This window comes from Ceratotherium simum, chromosome 4 (assembly GCF_057802395.1).
Source record: "Ceratotherium simum simum isolate JZ-2026a chromosome 4, ASM5780239v1, whole genome shotgun sequence".
Classification (NCBI taxonomy): domain Eukaryota; kingdom Metazoa; phylum Chordata; class Mammalia; order Perissodactyla; family Rhinocerotidae; genus Ceratotherium; species Ceratotherium simum.
This window is the reverse complement of record NC_141903.1, coordinates 7732248-7751451: the sequence shown is the minus strand read 5'-3', so window position 1 is coordinate 7751451 and position 19204 is coordinate 7732248. Positions and strand designations below refer to the sequence as shown.

The following is a 19204-nucleotide window of genomic DNA, read 5'->3' as shown; positions in this document are numbered from 1 at the left end:
CTGGAAGCGAGCCTGGCACACAGTAGGCCTTCTCAAAGTGTGGGAATAAATGAAATGCCAGCAGGATGACGAGTTTGGCACCCAACGGCACCCAGCTGCCCGGCGCGCCTTCCTGCCCCGGGCGCGGGAGCAGCGAGGGCGGGCGACTCGGCGGTTCCACTCCCGCCGCCCGGTGCAAACTTTCAAAAGATGCGGCGGCCGCGGCCCCGCCCCTCCCTGCGCGGTTGGAGGCGGCGGGAGCGGGGGCGGAGCCGGCGGCCGGCCGGTGGCTCCGCCTCCTCCTCCTCCTGCCGCCTCCTCGCTCCCGGCTCCCGCCCCAGCTGCCGCCCGCCGGCTCGCCTGTGCAGCCGCGATGCCCCGGAGCCCGACCCGGGCCCGGGTCCCCAGCCCACCGCGTAATTAGCTTCCGTGCGCCCCGAGCGCGCCGCCGCCAGCGTCGCGCCCCGACGCAGCGATGGGCAACACCGTGCACAGGACCCTGCCAGGTACGCCGCGGAGCCCTGTCCGGGAGGCGGGCGCTGGGGTTCTCCTCTCCTCGGGGGGCCCGCTGGGTGACTTCCGGAGAGCCACCCCACCCCCCTTGGAGCCCTCGGCTCGCAGCGGGCTGGAGTCTCCGATGCCTCCCGGAGCCCGGACCCCGGCTCCGCGCGCGCCCCGCGGCTGGGCTTTGCGCTCCGGGAGGGCGGGTACCGCGTCCTGGTTACCTTGGGGACCCCCGTCCTCGTTCTCCTGGCTGTGGCCAGATGCGCGAAGGGCCCGCTGGGGTGATGCCGCGCGCCCCCTCGCCTTTGTTGCAGCCCGAGGGCGCTGAAGAGGGAGCCCGGGACGCCCCGGGGGGGTGACTGGAGCCGGGCTCCCCAGGGCTTCCGACGGCCAGAAGCCGCCCATTGTACGGAGACTGCAGCTGCTGAGAATGGGAGGGTCCTTGCAGGGGTACCCCAGCTCCCAGCCGCCCAGCGCCCCCGCGGCACATGCTGCCTTGGTTTGGCTATGTTCCCACAGGCACCCTGGCTGCGCCCCCCTCTGGTGTCCCCTCAACTGGGGGCTCTCTAGCCCCTCGGAGTCGCTGCTGCACAGCGCATCGCCCCCTAGTTAGCACCACCCCAGAATTTCTGGTGCCGGAGTAGGGATGAGGCGGGGAGGGCGGGAGTGGGGACACAGATGAGGCCTTACTAGAAAACACCTGGTAATTGTGGGAACAGATCAGTGCGCCGCGGCTCTGTGCCCGGCACTTTGCATACCCCGGGGCCGTATGCAAAGGCTTTGTGGTAAAGAGGTGTGTACCAATTTTATAAAAGAAGAAATTGAGGCTCGGAGGAGGGGAAATGACTCACCCAAGGTCACACTGCTGGTGGGGGGAGAGTCTGGATTGGGACCTATGTCTGCCTGCCCACCCTTCCCCACCCCCCAAGTCTTTAGAATAAGTCTCTGTTTTGGCTTAAGGCTAGGCGTCGATAGCATCCTTGAGGCAGAAGGTGAGAGATGTGCGTGTTTTTCAAGTTCAAAGGCTCAGCTCAGCAGGGAAGCAGGTCCACTGTGGGGCAAATTTCTGTGAGGTTTTAGGAGGAGAGGGACCTATCACGCGGTCTCTGCTCTAACACTCCCATAGAGCTCTCCCTTCTAGGCGTTATATCAAAAAATAGTTGTTTCTTCCCCTGGAGGGGATTGAAATGGATGGTGCTGAGCCCGGGATTCCCAAGGCCGGCTTATGGAAGAGGAGCCAACGCCTGCCACTTTATAAGCCTCTGGGCAGCGTTAGGGCTGCAGCATTCAACCTCCAAATTCCCAGAGAGGTGAAGTCACCAGCAGAGGGTCACCAGCTAGTCAGTGGCAGAGGTGGGATTCGAACCCAAGACCACTTACCAGAGGGTGAGCTCCACCTGCTATAAATAGGGCTATTTGCCAGGATGAAAGAGAACCCACCCACCCAGTCAGGAGGTGTCCAGGGATGTTGGCAAATATGGCACATGTTCTCTCAGCCACAAAGACATCGGGCTGAGGCACAGGCCCCTCTGTACGTTTTCTTAATTAAGAAATGTTTATGCTCTTTTAGTAAAAGCCATTGGCCTTGGGGTGGGTGAAGGGACAGACACACGCCAGGCAGGCTAAATATAGCTGGAGATTTGTGTCTCCATCCCACTGGGGTCTGGCTCTGAGGGCTGGGCCGCCCTGGGCTGGGAGCGGAGGGGGCTAAGGTCAGTTACCTGCTGCAGGAGCAGAGTGGAGAATTCACACTGTCTGCTGAGGCTGAGCTGGCATCGAGTTTGAGGAAGGGGACAGAGCTGAAATTCCTGAGCCACAGCAGGTTACAGGTGCCAAGAACATGAAGGGCCGTTTATTGTTTTCTGACCTGTTTGTAATTAGTTTTTCACATACACTGTGCCATTTTTTTCACCTCTGTGCTCAGTACGTGATGCTCCCCACTCTGGAATACCCTTTCTTGTCTAGTCCATCTTTCAAAACCCGGCTTAGTTGTTCCCTCCTTCAGGAAGCCTTCCCTGACCACCCACACCCAATCCCATCCTTTGCTATGTTACCTAAATGCCTCCTTAAGTCTTTGCTTGTTCTGACCACATTGCATTGTGGTCGTCCGTCTCCACGACTCACCTTGGGGCCGCCTGAGGACAGAGCCTGTGTCTTGATTGTCTTGTATTCCTGGTTGCCCAGCCCAGAGCCTGGTGCCTGGCAGGGGCTCAGAAACTGGTGGTGGAGCTCACATGTTGCCTGAATCTTAGGCTGAAAGAACACTTGGCTGAGTCTTGCCCTGTAGAAATCCTTGTGCTTTCGTTCTCAGGAAAAGGACCCGTGCGTGGGGTTCCTTCTACGGGACTAGAAATAGAGAGCTGGCATTTGCTGAGCACCTGGATTCCGTGCCAGGCTTCCTGCATATGTGGCTTCATTTACTGCCAAGCACAGCTTCTCCTTAAGGCGCCTGCACTTGCTGATCCCTCTGCCTGGCGCGTTCTTCCCCGGACCCCCACGTGGCTTCCCCTTCACTTCCTTCAGGTCTCTGCTCGAATGCGGGTCGGCCGTCACCCCTGTCCCCCTCACTCCCCGCTCCCTTTACCCTGCTGTGTGGTCCTCCTTAGCATGGACCACCACGGGCCACGCTGGATGTGTAGTTAGCTGTTTATCATCTGTCTCCCTGGGAAGGATTTGTCTCTTTTCTTCACGGCTATATATTCAGCACCTGGGGCCATAGCTAGTACATAGTAGGGGTTCAGTAAATATTTATTGAATGAATGAATGAATTTCATTCTTGCAACAGCCCTGCAAGGTAGGGATTATCATCTCCATGTTACAGATGAGGAAACTGAGGCTCAGAGAAGTAAAATGACTCACTCCAGCTCACACAGCTCATCCAGTTGGCAGAACCAGGGTTGAAATCCAGGCTTATTTAGCTCCAGAGTCCTGCCTTCTTCCTCCGATGTGCAGGATCCTCCCGGTCAATGTTCAGATAACACTGGGTGCCCCACAGTCCACCTGACATGCAATTGTGAACAGTAAGGAAATGCCAAAGAAGGGCGTGTCCTTTTTGATCGATTGTGGGGAAGCCCCTTGGCAGCCGTCACAGAGGGCGTCAGCAAATTCAGACGAATGCCCTGTGAACACAAGTGTGCAGGCATCAGCACGGGAACTCACGGTTACTAAGCTCCTACTGTGTGCGTGACCCATTCTCTTTCTAGTTGCAGTTCAATCCTGCTAAGTAAGGTGCCATTCTCCTCCATTGTACAGATGAGGAGACTGAGGCACAGAGAGGTTAGGACACTTGCCCCAACTCATGCAGTTAGGCAGTGGCCAAGCTGGACTTGGAAGACCCGGGTCTGTCTTATTCCTAACACCACACGGTCCTTTTCTCGGCACTCTATTAGGCTTAATATGGGTTTTGTGAGGGGAAAAAGTGTAAACAAGCGGGGATGGGGAGGGCGGAATTCCAGGGTGGGGAGGAGGGGGGAGAATGGGGAGGGGAAGTCTCCCACCAGCACCCTTCAGTCCCTTGCCTCAGCGCGCCTCTGGGGCTCCCCCGCAGTTCTGGTTGGAGAAGAGGCCAAATTCAAACTGAATTCAAACTGCCCGTTGGGTTTAATCATTAAGTCGGTCCATGCTTGACCAAGTCAACAGCCCTTTTCAGTGTTAGTTCAGTAAGCAGGCCTGGAGCTTCGGAGTGAGGGAGTGTGTTGACCCTGCTCTGTGCCAAGCCCTGAGTCAAGGGCTTTACTCATATTATCTATTTTAAATCCTCATAACAACCCTCTTGAGGGGCTGTATTTATCCCCCTTTTACAGGGAGGCAAATGGAGGCTCAGAGGTAAAGGACAAGGGCACACACGGAGTAAGGGGAGAGCCAGTCTTCCTAGCCTAGATGGATGCTGCATCCAGAATGGGAAGCCCTGCTCTGAGCGGCCACTCAGACGCCCTCCCTGCAGAGCCTTTCTTTCTTTGACCTGCATGAGGAGCGTGTGGGTGTGGGCCTGCCTGGGTCAGCTCTGTGCTCCCTGGCCATGGGTGGTGATGTGCCGAGGGCCGGACAGCCGCTCTCTCCCTGGATCTGGACTGTCTCAGCTCTTGGGAGGACGGCAGCCTTCATCACTCTCCCTACAGCAATCGCAGTGGCTGCGTGCGTGACCCGACCAGTGACGCTTCCTCTCTTCCTCCTTCACCTGGTCACAGTGTAAGTTAGGCTGGGCTTTATCTTGCCCTATCTGCCTCCCTCCCACCAAGTCATTAAGAATCACTTTCATAGCCTCCAGGTTGAGCAGGAGGCCTGAGCTGAGCCTCTCCAAGTGACACAGGTTCTCTTCTAACAGCCCTGAAACCTATGAGGCTGTCAACACGTGTTCGAGCCTGACTCGTCAAGGCTCTTTGGTGATGGCCCGTGAGGATGCTGGGGGCTAGGGTGGGGGTGGAAGAGTGGAGTGGTCTTATCCATCAGTGGATGTGAGGAAGGGGCAATGGGGTCTGTCCAGTGCATAGCAAAAGTGAAGTTGTGGAGAATCTGGAGCCAGAAGGAACAGGAGCCTTCCTCTGCTTCTAGCCTCTTTCTGCTACCCGCTCTGCTCCCTTCACTCTCTCTCTCCCCTGGCAGGGAAGGAGGGAGCTCTGGGGCTGTGGGGGTAGGGGAAGGCTTCCTGGAGGAGGCGACATCTGAAGGAAAGTCCAACCGAACGTCCGACTCCCCCCCTCGAATGTCATCTCTTTCTGCCTGCCTATAGAGTCTAATGTGACTCTGTCACCCCAAGGCCCCTGATCTCTAATTAAGTGCTGCACACCCAGGCTGGGGCGACTCTGGGGTCCGCCGTGCTCTGCATTTTCCTGAGTGTGCACTTTCATTGATCTGTCTGACATCTTTTGGGAACCTGTCCTGTGCCAGGCCCTGGGGGTTCAGCTGTGAATGTGACGGACAGCGGCTGGGGCCCGGTGGAGCTGGCCTCTAGTGGAAGAGGAGGAGAGTGCCCTGACAGACCAGGCCAGTAGTTGGTGTATCACTGGGAGTGCAAGGTGCTGCTCCCCTCTGCCTCAGAGAGGGCGGGGTCTGTGCCAACGCCCCAGACAAGGCCCTGCCACCAAGCCAAGTGGTCTCTCTACTGCGGGTCATGCTCGACCAGCTTTTAAATAAATCTTTAATAACAAAAAATAGAATAAAAAATAAAATGTCAAGGCATTCATGTAGTAAGAGTATTTTTGCTTCCTAAACTTTTGGTTGTGTGTGTGCACTCATGTGTGTTGGTGTCACAGTGTCAAGTGTCTTGGTCTGCGTGGGTCTCAGTAACTGAGCTGTGACAAGACCACTCACGGGTCTACAGCAGAGGGAGGGCTGGTGTCTGGTCTAGAACGTGGATCTTGAGTCCAGCTGCCTGGTTCCAACCTCAGCCTAGCCGTGTCTCAGTGGAGGGACTCGGGGCAGGTGCTTCCTCCCTATGAGACGGGGAGGACGGGAGGCTCTCGGGGCTGGCGGGGTGAGAAGTGGGTGGATCGGAGCAGGCAGTCCTGTGCACAATGCCCAGGGTGTTCGCTGTCCTGGTTATTGTTGCAGCCTGGAAAGGAGAGGCCTGGGGCCTGCCCCTGGGGTCCCTGGATGGGGCTGGCTGACAGGTACGCTTCACTTCCTGCCTTGACACCCTGCCCCAGGTGACCGTGAGCCTTGAACCGAGGGCAGGAGCGGGAGGCGTCCCTTTCATGCGCACTGACAGCAGTTCCCAAGGGGTCCTGGACCTCTTTCCGGGACACCTGATTTCTGATGAGAAGCATCTTCTTGGCAGGTTGCATTTTGTGGTTTTCACTTGTTCCCCAGACCTCCAAGCCGAGCTCTGTGCTGGCCCCGGGGCACAGCCTGGGTTCAGGGACTCAAGGTCTAGTTGAGAGACCAACAAAGACAACAGGGCAGTTACAGTGAATGGGGTGGGGGAGCCCAGGGGGCCCTGAGAGCCCAGAGGAGGATGCAAGAAGGCTTCCTGGAGGAGGTGCTATCCAGCTGAGACCGGAAAGCAGAGAAGTTAACCAAGAGAAGGGAACAAGAAAGGCTGTTCAAGGCAGAGGGGCTAGATGTGCAAAGGCCTGAGGGGAGAGAGAGCAAGGCATATGTGGGGAGCTATGGCGTTCTGGGGGTCCCAGTGCAAGTGGGGCTGGTATGTGGGGTCAGAGTGATGGGCAGAGGCCAGGCAGGGGAGGGGGAGTTCCTGCAGGCCAGCTGCAGTCAGCAGGCTCAGAGCCTCAGCCGCCACACTCCCCGCTGGGATGATGGCCATGTTTGCCAGCAGGGCCGTTGCATTTTTGCTGGGCTGGGCTACAAAGACCGCTCAGAACAGGCTGTTTAATCTTCCCCATGGACAAGAAGAGTCAGCTCTGCCTTCTTTTGGACCAAAGGGCTTTCTGTACTTAGTGGTGCTCTATGAGTGCTTAAAATAGATGCCCAAAGCCAGGTGTGTGGTTAGAGCTCAGAGCAGAGAGAGAAGAGGGGGGAGCCTGGGTGCCGCCCATAGGCAGTGAGTGCTCACCTGGGTGGTGTGCTCGCCCCACGCCAGGCCCTTTGTCCATTTCATCCCATTTAAACCATGAGGAGGAGCCTTCCAGAAGTAGTCTCTTATTTCACAGATGAAGAAACGGACCTCAGAGGGGTAACTAGGCCCGCCTTGGGGCAGGCAGCTGGGAAGTCACAGGGAAGAATTTGACCCCAGCCTTGCCCAGCTCTAAAGCCCCTTCCCCTCCATCACCAAGGGGCGCTGCCTCTCGTCCTGGTCCTGAGCCCCGCCCCCTCAAGCTGTCCCTTCTGCAGGTGCACAGTCTCACTTCTGTGTCCCGGGAAGGTGAGTGACTTCTGTTCACAGCAGCCAGAATGAAGCTGCCCATGGAACAGGTCCGTCCCCCCACCCCGCCCCACCTCACCCCAGGCTTGCAGACTCCATGACTCAAAAGGTGGCGGTGGCCTCTGGGAAGCCTGCCTGGGGAAGGGGTGAGCTGGAGCTCCACACCCCTTCCTCCTGCCCCTCTAGGGCTGGGGCTCGTGACGTGTCTGCCTGTAAAACTGGCCTGCGGTCGGCCACTCCCCCCCACTAGCAGATGTCCCCTTTCCCCTGAGCCCGGCTGCTTGCAGGCCCTTCCCCCAGAGCTCCAGGCAGCGCCCCCCCAGTCAGCCAGCAGGGCACGGGGCCGGGCTGCGAGCCCTGTGTCGCCCTGCACCCAGGCTCTCCTGCAGGTGAGGAGCATCCTCTCCTCGCTGTGCTGGCATTCTCAGCAGAGCTGGCAGAGCACAGCTGGGGTCCTTCACCCTGGGTCTGAGTCCTGGTCCGGCCCCTTATTAGCAGGACAAGCAACGTGACCTCTCTAAGCTTCCATTCCCTCTCCTGCAGAAAAAGGATAATGATGTTACCTCTCAGGCAGGCAAAGCGTCTGACAGATAGTACATGCTCCGCGGGGCACCTGTTGTGATTACACATGCACCGGGCACACAAGCCCCTGCCCCGTGCTGAACCCTGCGCTCCCAAGGAAGACAGACACAAAAGAGTAATAATAACCACTGACTTGTGTCACGCAGCCGGTCTGTGCCAGACGCTGTTCTAGGCAGGTGCCTGCATTCAGCCTTCAGGTCGAGCTGTGAGATAGTACTATTGTTAGTCCCGAGTAACTAGGGAGAGCAGAGAGAGGCACAGAGAGGGACAGTGACTTAGCCAAGGACACAGAGCTCGGGTAGTCCAACATATTGCAGATATGGTGGTGTGGGATGGACAGCTGCCGGGTCAGGGTGGGGGTCAGGTGGGAGGCATTCACATTTGCACTGGAAGGCTCCATAGTGTTAAGCAGAAATCTGTGAGCATTTAGAAATCCTGGCTGATTGGTTTTTAGTTTGCCAGCTTCTTGGGTTGTTTGTCTTACATCCGCCTCCAGGCGTGGCAGGGTGGGGAACTCTCCACACAGCCCATGGGTTCACTGTGGGGACCCCAGATGATTTTCTCCAAGGTCTGATGTGTGGGTCTCCAACCCCCTGTAAGGCAGGTCAGGGGACAGCTGATGTCCTGAGAGCTTTCTGGACAGCAAAGCAAGAGCCATGTCACCCCCAGGGGAGCAAAGTATCCCCAGCAACGTAGGCTGGGGACCCCTGGAGCCTGAGAGCTGCCTGCAGATCCCCGAGGCCAAGGAGCAGACGAGATGGAGAAGGGCACGGTGGACCTGACGCAGATGTGACCAGGGTGTGGGCATCGCATGGAGGCAGATTTCAGCTCAGTCAAAGAGAGAACTTTCTACCCGTGGAAGCTGTTGGAGGTGGAACAGGGGTGGGGTGGGAAGCGCCCTTTGCTGGAGTGGCACAGGTGTTTAGCTGGGATTTGACATGGACATTGCAGAAGCAACGGGAGCGTCAGAGAGATCTGGGATGCATTGTGCATTAGGTGCCTCTTGACCCTGGGGTCTTAAGGGGAGTGCCATCCAGTGCTCATTTGCTCAAGGCCTGTGGGGCCCTTCACAATCTTTCCCTTATGTAATCCCCCTGCCAGTTCTGCGTATTAGGAGATGTTAGCTCCATTTCATAGATCAGGAAACTGAGGCACGGAAAGATGAAGCCACCTGCCCCACCCCGGTCTGTTTCCTCCCGGCGACCTCCCAGCCTCAGCACTTTTCCAGACTGGGCCGAAGGGATTTCTGAGCAGAGTCTGGGACAGCCACCCTTGGGCGTCAGTCCCAGCTCACCCTCATCCCTTCTTCTCCTTCATCCTTATTACCGGGACTCAGGGCAGCACAGAGCTGGCCTCTTGCCCCACCTCTGGGCAGCGGGGGGAGGTTCTTTAATGAGTAAGCCATTGGAGAAATGGTGGGGCGGGGGGGCAGTACCGGCAGTCAGCAGAATGCCCACAGCTATTAACAGTGTGTTTTGTTTATATCCTCAACATTACACATTGTTATGTCACAGTTATATCCCTTGGGCATGTGTGTTCTTTCTTTCTCCCCTGAGGATGATGGATTTATGAGATGGGTGGGCACACGCATACCCGTGTCTCCAGAGCCGACTCTGCTTGGTAACTTTCCACTGCACAGGAGCGGATCTGCACCCCTAGAAGAGCTTCCCTTCTCCTCCAGGTTCTGGGTGATTCAGGGGCAGGGGATGGGAGAGCAGAATTTCCCTGTCTCTGGGGATGGTACAGACTGTCATCCCTGCAGACAGGTCCCTCAGGGGCTCTGTTCCCAGGACCAGAGAGTGCTCGGAGTCACCACGTCCCACCTCCCATTTGGTGGATTGGACACTGAGGACCAGAGCCTTGAGCAGGGTCACACAGAGATCACAGATGGGGTCTTTGGCTGGAATCCCAAGAGACGTGGTGGAAAGAGCACTGGTTTTGGAGGCAGTCTCAAGTTCAAATCTCAGTTCTGCTGACCCTGGGCAAGTCACCTCCCCTCTCTGAGCCTCCATTTCCTCATCTTTAGGATGGGGAGGATGGTGGTACCTCCGTCGTGGGATTGTAAGGAGGAATAAGTAGGAGACTCGGAGACATGAGACGGGGACTTCGTAAGTGGGCGTGGCTCACCCTCTGCCGGATTGTGGCTTCAGATGCCTTGAAGGCAAGGAATCTGGGCTTCTGAAATTGATGGACAAGAGAGGAGCAATGGGGCCCAATAGTCCTGCCCTGTCGCACCTCTCACGTCCCTGTGATAGATTACTGAAGTGCCGCTGGCTGGCTAGGGAAGCACTTCCACATCATGGTCAAGAGACACATGGGCTTTGGATTCAGATTTGAGTTGAATCCTGACCCAGCTGTTTACCTGCTCCATGCCCTTGGGCCAGCCCCTCCCCCCCAGGCCTAATGTCCTCATCTGTGCAATGGGTTCACAGGGCCGCAGAGAGGCCCCAGTGAGCCAACGACTCTCGGGTCATCAGAGTTCAGGAAGGATGGGATGGAGATTCCTATCAGGGCCCCAGAGTGTGCACTTCTGACACTTATCCTTTATGTCTTGGGTGAGGGGCATCCTGGGTCCACACTCCCCTGCTCTCGTGAGCCCTCAGGCATTTGGAGGAAGGCCGGCATGATGGATGAGGGGAGAGAGAAGAGAAGCTGGATCTTCAGAGAAGGAAGCGGAGTGGGAGGCATCCTTCAGAGTCACTTCTCAGTCGGCCTCAGAGCGAAACATGGCAGGCAGGGAGTCGACATTAGTTGAGGACTACTGTGTGCCAGGCCCTGTGCTCTGTTCCTTCCCTGTAGAGGTGATTTCTACACTTTGCCCGAAGCAGCCATAGCATCTTCTTCCTAGCCTTGGGAGCCAGGCTGGTACTGGTTCAAATGCCAACTCCACCACTTCCTGGCTGTGTGGCCTTGGGCAGCTCTCTCAACCTCTCTGAGCCTCCCTTCCTCTCCGACAGTGTGTCTGGTAGCCATCACCTCCTCCAGTGCTGTTGGGAGGATCACAGGTCTGGTGGGTGGAGGGCCAGTCGCAGGCTCTGCATGGCCTCCTGGGAGGTCTGCCTCTCCAATCATGCCCTGCCCCCAGTTCCTTTTTCAGACCTTAGGGCCGTTAGGCACCGGGGCTCCATCCCCTGCTGTAATCTGTCGCTCGCTTTCCTTTTTTAGATGCTTTGCTTATTGTTCATCCCAAGTTCTGCCAAACCGTGGCCTTTGAGCGGCTCAAAACACGCTGATTAATGGCATCCCCCCATCTGCCCCTCCCTCAGACCCAGGCAGGGCAGGGCTCACCCTCTTTGCCAGAAGGTGGCTGAAGCGACTTGTACATAGTCTAGATGTTTTTCTTGCAGGTCAGGGGGAAAGCGAGAGACCTTGGGGAGGAGTGAGGCATAAAACAGGAAGGATGCAGCCTCTAGAGTCAGACGGGACCAGATCCGAAAGCAGGCACTGCCCTCACAGGCTGGGCGGCCTCTGGCAAGGACGTCTGCCTCTCTGGGCCTCGGTTTTCTCATCTGGAAGCAAGGTGTGGTGAGCACCGGGCACACACTTGGTCTCCCACAGAGGTGGGCTGCCCCACCATGGGGGCCAGCAAACACTGCCCAGCAGCGGGGCTTGTGAAGAACATTTCCTCAGCCCCGGGAGTGAGAGCAGAGAGCTTCAAGGAGAGCTTCCTCCTTCTCCGGTGCTGCTTGTGACCCTGAAAAGCAGGACCAGTGGATCTCTTGTTCCCAAGAGTCAGGACGGGGCCCTGCAGGTGCCCACCTGGGGCTGAGGTTAGCGAGCGGCCAGCGTCTGGATACCACCCAGGCCCGGGGAATGGCTGCCCTCAAGGCAAAGAGAAGGAGAAAGTTGGCAGACTCAGCCAGCTTATCACCCAGCAGCTGCCAGGGGCTGCCTGGAGAAGAAGCAGGTGCCGAGGGTGGGACTGTGCCAGCCGTTGGAAGCGACGTTTGAAACCTGGACTGTTTTCTCACTCCTGCTGTGCTGGGTCATTTTGACAGGCAAGAGAGAGAAGAAGGGACAGTTTCTATGGGAAGACCCAGAGGCTGAGTCGCGTTCAGAGAAATGGATCCTCAGGGGTTCTTCCCTGCTCCAAACACTTCAGTGGCCCCCAGAGCCTTCTTGAGGACATTCACCTCCTCTGTGTGGCCTTTAAGACCCTTTGTGATGCAGCCCCTGACTCCTTCCCCACCTGCCCCTCTCCTCTCTGCACTATACTCCCTGCACTTCCCATCACATTCTCATCTCCAGGCCTTTGACTGTGCTGTTCCCTCTGCCTGAAACCCACTTTCCCATCCTTTATCATCCTCCCAGCCACTTTCTCCTAAGTCTGCAGAGTGGCTCCTCTGAGGAGCGTCCCCATGGCCTAGCCCTCTGTGCTGACCACCCTGTGCAGTCATGGTGTCTGTATGTGGCTGTCCCCACTGTGGTCTCTCAGCTCGAGGGGGCAGGGACTGTGTGTTACTCGTCAGGCCCTGGCATGGAGGGAAGCGCCATAAATGTCAGACGAAGGAGGAAGTGATATAGTGGAGAAGGAATGAGGGCATGTTCCCCTACCCCTCCACGGCAGTGGGGCCCTAACCCTGGGAGCTGCCGCCTCTGAGGGTGGAGGTTCCTGGGTCCGTTTATCAAGAAAAGACCTCAGTCGAGGGGCCCAGCAGAGGGTCGGAGCCAGCTGGGAATCCCGACTCCGCTGAGCACACTTCCAGGGGCATCCGGATGACCTCAGCCCCTGGGAACTCGGTGCATCTGAGCCCACTCGAGCAAAGAGGGCTGCCACTTCGGCCTGGAAGGAGTGGACTTTTCTCCCAACAAGCAGTGTCTCGTGACCCCCGGCCTCCCTCCCGGGCCTCCCTGCAGCTGTTGACAGGAGTGTCGGCCTTCCCGGCTGCACCCACCAGGGTGACTGGGTTTTGTTTGCAAAGAAAAGGGGAGGGGAGGAGCAGGGTGGCTGTTTCCATTGTGGGTTGGCCCCTTTCCACCCGGGGTGCTGGCCGACCAGGCCTCTGAAACAGAACAAAGTCCCAATAAGCTGGCGTCTGTCTCCCAGGCGCATGTCACTGCCCCAGTTGGCAGAGGTGAGGGAGGGTTGTTATTTTTTTTCCAGCCCACTTTCAAATCCACCAATGGCAAAGGAGACAAATCTGTGCCCTGCCTTGGGTGGTGGGAAGCCTTGCCAGATATCAGCCTTGCCTTTTCCTCTGTGAAGCACATCCCACCACACGCACGCACGCACGCACGCATACACACCATGCTGCTTCCTATCGCCGACAGTGTTGGTTTGAATTTTGGACTTGGGCAAATGTCGCTTGACCCGGATTTCTCACCTGTGGTCCACAGGAGGTTGGATGTTATGTGGGTTGGGAAGGCCCCTGGAGTTGTCTGTCAGGTGTGCGTGGAGAGTGAGTATGCTTCGAGGGAGAGAGGCCTGTGCAGCTTTCATCACCCTTAACAAGGCACACACCCATGCCCCCAAAGGTCACAGTCGGCTTCCTCGCAAAAAGGGTGGCAGGTGGGACGAGGGCCCGAGCCTGCCCAGCTTTGCAGCCTTGGTTTCCTCCTCTGGAAAATGACGGTGATAAAACCTACTCTGCAGGGTCGTCCCGAAGACTCAGCCCAGTGCACGGTGGCCCACGCCAACACGTAGCAGGGGCTCGTAAAAGGCTGGTCAAGTCCTCTGTGAAAGGAGGGGCAGAATGGACTTTGTCCCGGTTGGCAATTCCCTTTCCCAGCGGAGCGGAATCTGCTGAGAATTGCGGCCAGAACGCCATCTGCTGAATGCCAACTCTCTGGAAGCCGTCATCGGGCGGTCAGAGAAGCCAGGGCTGTTGCTTCCTGCCATCCTCCTGGTGGTAAATGCCATTTCCTCGGGCTCTTTTTAGATCAAAGGAAGGCTGGGTTAGGGTGGTGAGCGAAGATCATTCAGGGGGTGGCCCAGTGCACATGGGACGCTGCTGGGATGGCTTAAAAATAGACCTCTGTCCTCGGACACCAAAGGAAAGTGACCCTAGGGTTTTCAAGAGGCCTTTCCTGAACAAGGTCACCAGCCCTCCATGGGAGAAACGATTCAGGATGTCTTTCCCCAGACCCCCAAGTAGACACTCTGACCCAGGAATAAACCTTTTCTCGTCAAAGGATCTGACTACGGTGGTTAAAGGGAGACACCAAGAGTTGAGTGAAGGCCCACCATGTGCCACACCGCATGTGTCTGATGAGCGATCTTGCAGGGTGGAGATGACTTACTTGTTTCCAGATCTGGTCGGAGGGACCCAGAGAAGTTAAGCATATACCTCAAGATCACACAGCTAAGAAATGACAAAACCAGAATTTAAACCCAGGTCTGTCTGACTCCAAGCTCTTGCTCTTTTTAACTGCCTCTCAAACTGACATTTAGAAAATGAAGAACATGGGAGAGATGGAGGTGAGGGGCTCAGCCAGGGCTTGGACCTGAGGTTCCCCACGGAGAAGGGAATGAATGTTTACAAACATTTCCTCTGTGCCAGGTCTTCTGCCTCATCTTTCTGTGCTCTCACTGCCCCTCCCTGCAGCCTGAGACGGGGTCTAAGGTCATGCACCATTTGTAGATGAGAAACCTGCAGCGTTGGGTGGTGCCCTGACTTTCCCAAGGGCCCTCAGGCAAATTAGCAACGAAGCACGGGCTGGAACCCAGAGCCCGTGAAGGGCGTTCTAGAACACCGATGCAAGTAAACCATGGGCCGCTCCGGAGTGGCTCTTGTGTCCACCTGAGTTCCCGAAGGACTTGCCCAAGGCTGGGCAGTGGCAACATTTATTTAGTGAGAATGGAGTCCCCTCCTCCCTAATCGTTTGCAGCCACTCACCAGAATCTCTGAGTCCAGGCATTGCTTCCTTGACTAAACGCTAGAAAGACCCTCCTGTCTGGTCTTGGTGGGTCTGGAGCAGCCTTTGGTTAACCATGAGGTTTGGCCAAGACTGTCTCCTCTTCCTTCCTACGCACAGGACGGGCCACTGCAGAGGTCTCCACTGGGTCCCCCCTCACAGAAACCCCCTCCACCCTGCCTTGTTTTTAGGGCCCCGACTCCGGGCCAGAAGAGGAGGGGCTCACTGGCTGGAGGCAGCACCCTCACAAGGCTGGAGCGTCCTCAGCCTTGCGGGGAAGGAAATGGGCATGAGGTCTAGTCCCTGGTGTGGCGTGGGGGCCTCTTCCTGGCAGAAGGTTCCTCACTAGTGACAGGGTGTCTGTTTGAATCTGGTCCTGGTGCCAGCAACGGGGAACCTCAGTGCCCAGAGACTGAACCATGTGGGGGAACAGCTGAAGTGATTCCCAGGAGGGGAATGGTGGGGGACATTTGGGCCCTCGATGGAATATTCTGCAGCCGTGAAACACAAGCACAGTGACTGCTCGGGAGCCACGTGGAGAATGCTTTTCATGTAACATTGGGTTAGACAAGAAGAGGCAGGAAGCAAAATTTGCTGTGTGCTCTGATGGCAGTGAAGTTAGAAAAGGTACTTGGTACTCTTTAGTTCTTAGTACTTCTGTACTACTTCTGGGAGGAGTCAGAGGAGGTGGGAAGAGCACTGGTTTGGGGTCAGACAGAGCTGGGTGCTCCTTGCAGCTGCAGGAAGTGTCTCTGCTGCCTGGAGCCTTGTTTTTCTCCCAGAAAATGGAGACAGTAATCCTGTAGATGAAGATTCGTTTTGAGGATTAGCTACAGTCACTTGTGGAAAACATCTGACACGAGGCATGGCACACAGTGAGGACACGGCCAGCAGTCCTTCCCTGGATAAGGGCTGGCGCAGACAATGAAAAGTGTGATGCGGGTCAGGATGTGCAAGTGCGGAGATGGGGGGAGTCTGTCTCCTCCTTCCCAATCTTTCTATGATGTGGCTGTAGTTTTTATCTCAATGCTTTAAGTGATAAAGTTCAAGTTTTCCACTGGTAGCTCCGAACTAGGATGTTCTGCCAGGCCGCTGGGGTCCACGTCCCCAGTTTCCTTGTAGAAGCCACTTTCCCGGAGCCAAGCTAACCACAGACGTTGGCATACACTTTGGAGCCTGCTCCTGTGGTTCTTCTACTTGATGCATTTTCAGTTGGTGTATATAACACATCCTCTTAGAAACTTTTTACTCTGGTTTTCTTTATCTCACATCAGGACGCTGGTCTCGGGGGTGGGGGGGTGGGGGGGAAGTGTTTATCCCTCATTCCCTGAAGGAAGTGGAATCGTATAATCGAGATTAAAGAACTATGTAAACTTCGCTGGTTACCTGGCTGCATTCTGTCCTAACGTATAGTTGGTTTTGCAGGCAGCTTCCCAGGATAGTAACAAAGCAAGATAGCTCCCCGCCCCAGCGCTCATTTCAATCACCAGGCCCTCCCATAGAACATCTGCTCAGGCTTCCCAAGCCGTTTGTAAAATAACTCTCTGATGGAGTGATAAGGTTGGAAAAACAACAGTGATGGGAGGGGAGATAAAAATAAAGTAAGGGTGGCTTGTGGTCTTTGGTGCTCAAAGGGCTTTTGATCTGTGGTCATATTTAATGTTTCCTGGAGAGTCTGCCAGCTATGGGGACCTTGGAGAGAATCCGGCCTGTTGGACTGGGAGGAAGCTGCAGCCCAGAAGTTGGATGGCTCGCAACAAGGCCACAGCGGCTGGAGAACGCAGGCTCTGCCATCCCTGGGCTGCCTCTCCTGATGGTTTACACCCGGCTGCTGTCTCCCCTCCCTCGTTTGATTTTTGTCCTGCCGAAATAGCTCTCCAGTGGGCCCCTGCGCTTATCCTTGTGGTTCCCGAGATGGCCTGCAGCCTGGCTCTGTGTCCACCCTCCTCGCTGCCTCGGGGGCGCCTTCTAGCTGGCCTGCTCTGCTGGAAGCATTTCGTGGCTCCCTCTCCCCTACGCTGTGTGGGCTGAGCCTCTCAAGCTGGCATTCAGGGCCTTCCCGTCTGTTCCTGCATCATAGATGGCACCCTCGCTGCTCGCCCCTAGGAGCAGTGGCTCTCCAACCTCATACACCTTCTGCCACACCTACCATATTACTTACCTTCCCCACCAAGTCCAGCTGCCCCCACCTCTGCCCCTGGTGTTCCCTCAGCAGGAATTCTCCCTCTCCCTCAAGACCTGGTTCTGTGGGCATCACCGCTTGCCCCCCAGCCCCTGGCTGACTCCGGGGTCTTCTTCAGGCCCTATAGTCCCCTGTGCTGACGCCTAAGGTGGTCTTTATCTTGCCCACTTGTCGTTGTCTGTGTGTGTCTTCCCCACCATGGTGAGACTCAGATGTCCATGAGGACAGGATTATGTGATCACCTGTGCACTCACAGTGCCTGGCACCAGCAGATGCGTCTGCAGAAAAGATGGACGGGTGGATGGACGGACGGATGGATGGATGGACCGATGGACAGATGGGTAGATGGACGGATGGCTACAGAGATGGATGGATGGATGGATGGTTGAATAGTGGAGTGAACATTTCGCCTGTTGCCCTCCTCCACCAGTCCAGTGTCTAGCAGGCCTGCCCAGGGGTAAAAGGAGCCAACAGGTGGCCTCTTGCATCCCTCTCCGACATAAGAAGTCTACAACCCAACCCTTCTGTCTATCCTGTGTTGGTTCCTAAAAAGCAGAGAGAGTATGATAAAATGGCTAAAAAGGCGGGATGGGGGTCACACAAATCTGTCTTCAGTCACAGCTGTGCCCTTAGCTAAGCCAGCTGTGTGACTTTGGGCAAGTAATTCAACTTCTCTGAAAGTCCATTTCTTCATCTACGTGATGTGGATCGGTAGTCCTTACCTCGTAGGGTTCTTATAAGGATTAAATGAGGAACTGCGTGGCAAGTGACCAGCCCAGAGCTGGTGTCCCATACAGGGTCACTGGATGCATGGCGACTCTATCAATCAGGACAGTTTTGATCTCAAGAATCAGAAACCTCGTTCAACCTGGCTTATAAGCAAAGGTGGCTGGCTTCCCAAGTTGCAATGATCTAACTGGCCAGGCCTGGCTCACACCCCAATTTCTAGAGTTGGGGTGAGGTCAGTCCACTAGCTGGGGGAAGCTGGGTCTCCCAGGGAAACTGGGGCACAGTAACCAGGAGAGGAGGAGTGGATGCCCAGCAGGCAGAGGCAGCGCGTGCCCATGTGACTAGCTGTTGTGGAGCGACAGAAAACTGGAGTCCTCTCATGGGTGCCCAGGGCCTGTGGGAGGTGGGGCTTGGCTGGCCCCTCCAGGGCTCCCCCTACCCTCCTTGGGTGGGAGTGACCTCTGACATTCTCCCTGCATAAGAGGTGGCCTGGCCAGAAGAACCCAGGAAAGGGGTTCCTGCCCAGACCCCGACTGCCCTTGAGCTTGGCCGGCCCCTCTCCCTCTGTGGGCCCACTTCCCCATCTGTAAAATGGGCTCATTGGAGGAGATGATCTCTTGGGTCTGCTCTCGCTCTAACCACAAGAAAAACAGCAGCTGGCATTTATCAAGTGCCCGTGTGTGCCAGGCCTTGCTGGGCACGGAGGAATCAAGATAAAACGGACAAGCCCTGCCCCCAGGACCCACCCTGGTTCCTCCCTAGCCCTTCCCTACCACCTCTCTGCTTCTCCTTCGAGTATTCATTGTAGAACCAAAAGGTCTTTTTCACTTGTTTTATTTATTGAATATAGTTTAAACATCCAAAGCAAGTATGTTGAATGTTTTTTATTTCTCACATTAAAAACGAAAAACTCCACATCTCTCCTACCCTCACAACATATCAAGAATCTGACCCCTTCTCACCACCTGGACTGGTCCTCCTCACGAATCTGAGCCACCATCATCCCTGCCCTGGAATAATCCAGGAGCCTTGTCCTAGCCCCCAGCTTCCTTGCCCACCCCTCTCCCCAACAGTCCACTCTCCACACAACAGCCTGAGCAGTCCTACCACCTCTCTGCTCTAAACCTCCAAGAATGTCTCATCCCACTCAGAGTAAATTGGCTAAAGAAAAAACAAACTACTACCGTAGGCTGTCCTCCCCACCCCCAGCCCCACCCCCCAGTTCTGCTCTCATTTCCTGCCCCTCCACCCCTTGCTCACACCATTCCAGCTACACTGGCTTCCTTCTTGTTTTTCAGCCACACCAACACAGTCCCACCTCAGGGCCTTTGCACTTGCTGTTACCCCTGCCTGGACCGTTCTGCCCCACATACCCTCATGGCTCACTCCTTCACCTCCTTCAGGTCTCTGCGCAAAAGTCACCCATCAAAGAGGCCCTCCCTGAAAATCCTAAGATAAAACCTCTGCCCCCTCCCTTGGCTGCCTTTTTCTCTGTAACACATCCCATCAGGTAGAGTGTGCTTTATTTGTTGTCTGCCTTTGCCCACTGGAAT

General features: G+C 56.2%; 1 protein-coding gene across 2 annotated transcripts in view; it reads left to right on the top strand.

Annotated features, from left to right (window-relative positions):
- The first annotated feature begins 323 nt into the window (after positions 1-323).
- NEURL1B (neuralized E3 ubiquitin protein ligase 1B) overlaps positions 324-19204 on the top strand; it is a 37615-nt gene continuing 18734 nt past the window's right edge. For both annotated transcript variants that reach the window (XM_087429412.1, XM_087429411.1), the window contains exon 1: positions 324-485. In XM_087429412.1, coding sequence (XP_087285538.1) covers positions 455-485 — 31 coding nt within the window. In that variant the 5' untranslated portion in view covers positions 324-454. The remainder of the gene's footprint in view (positions 486-19204) is intronic.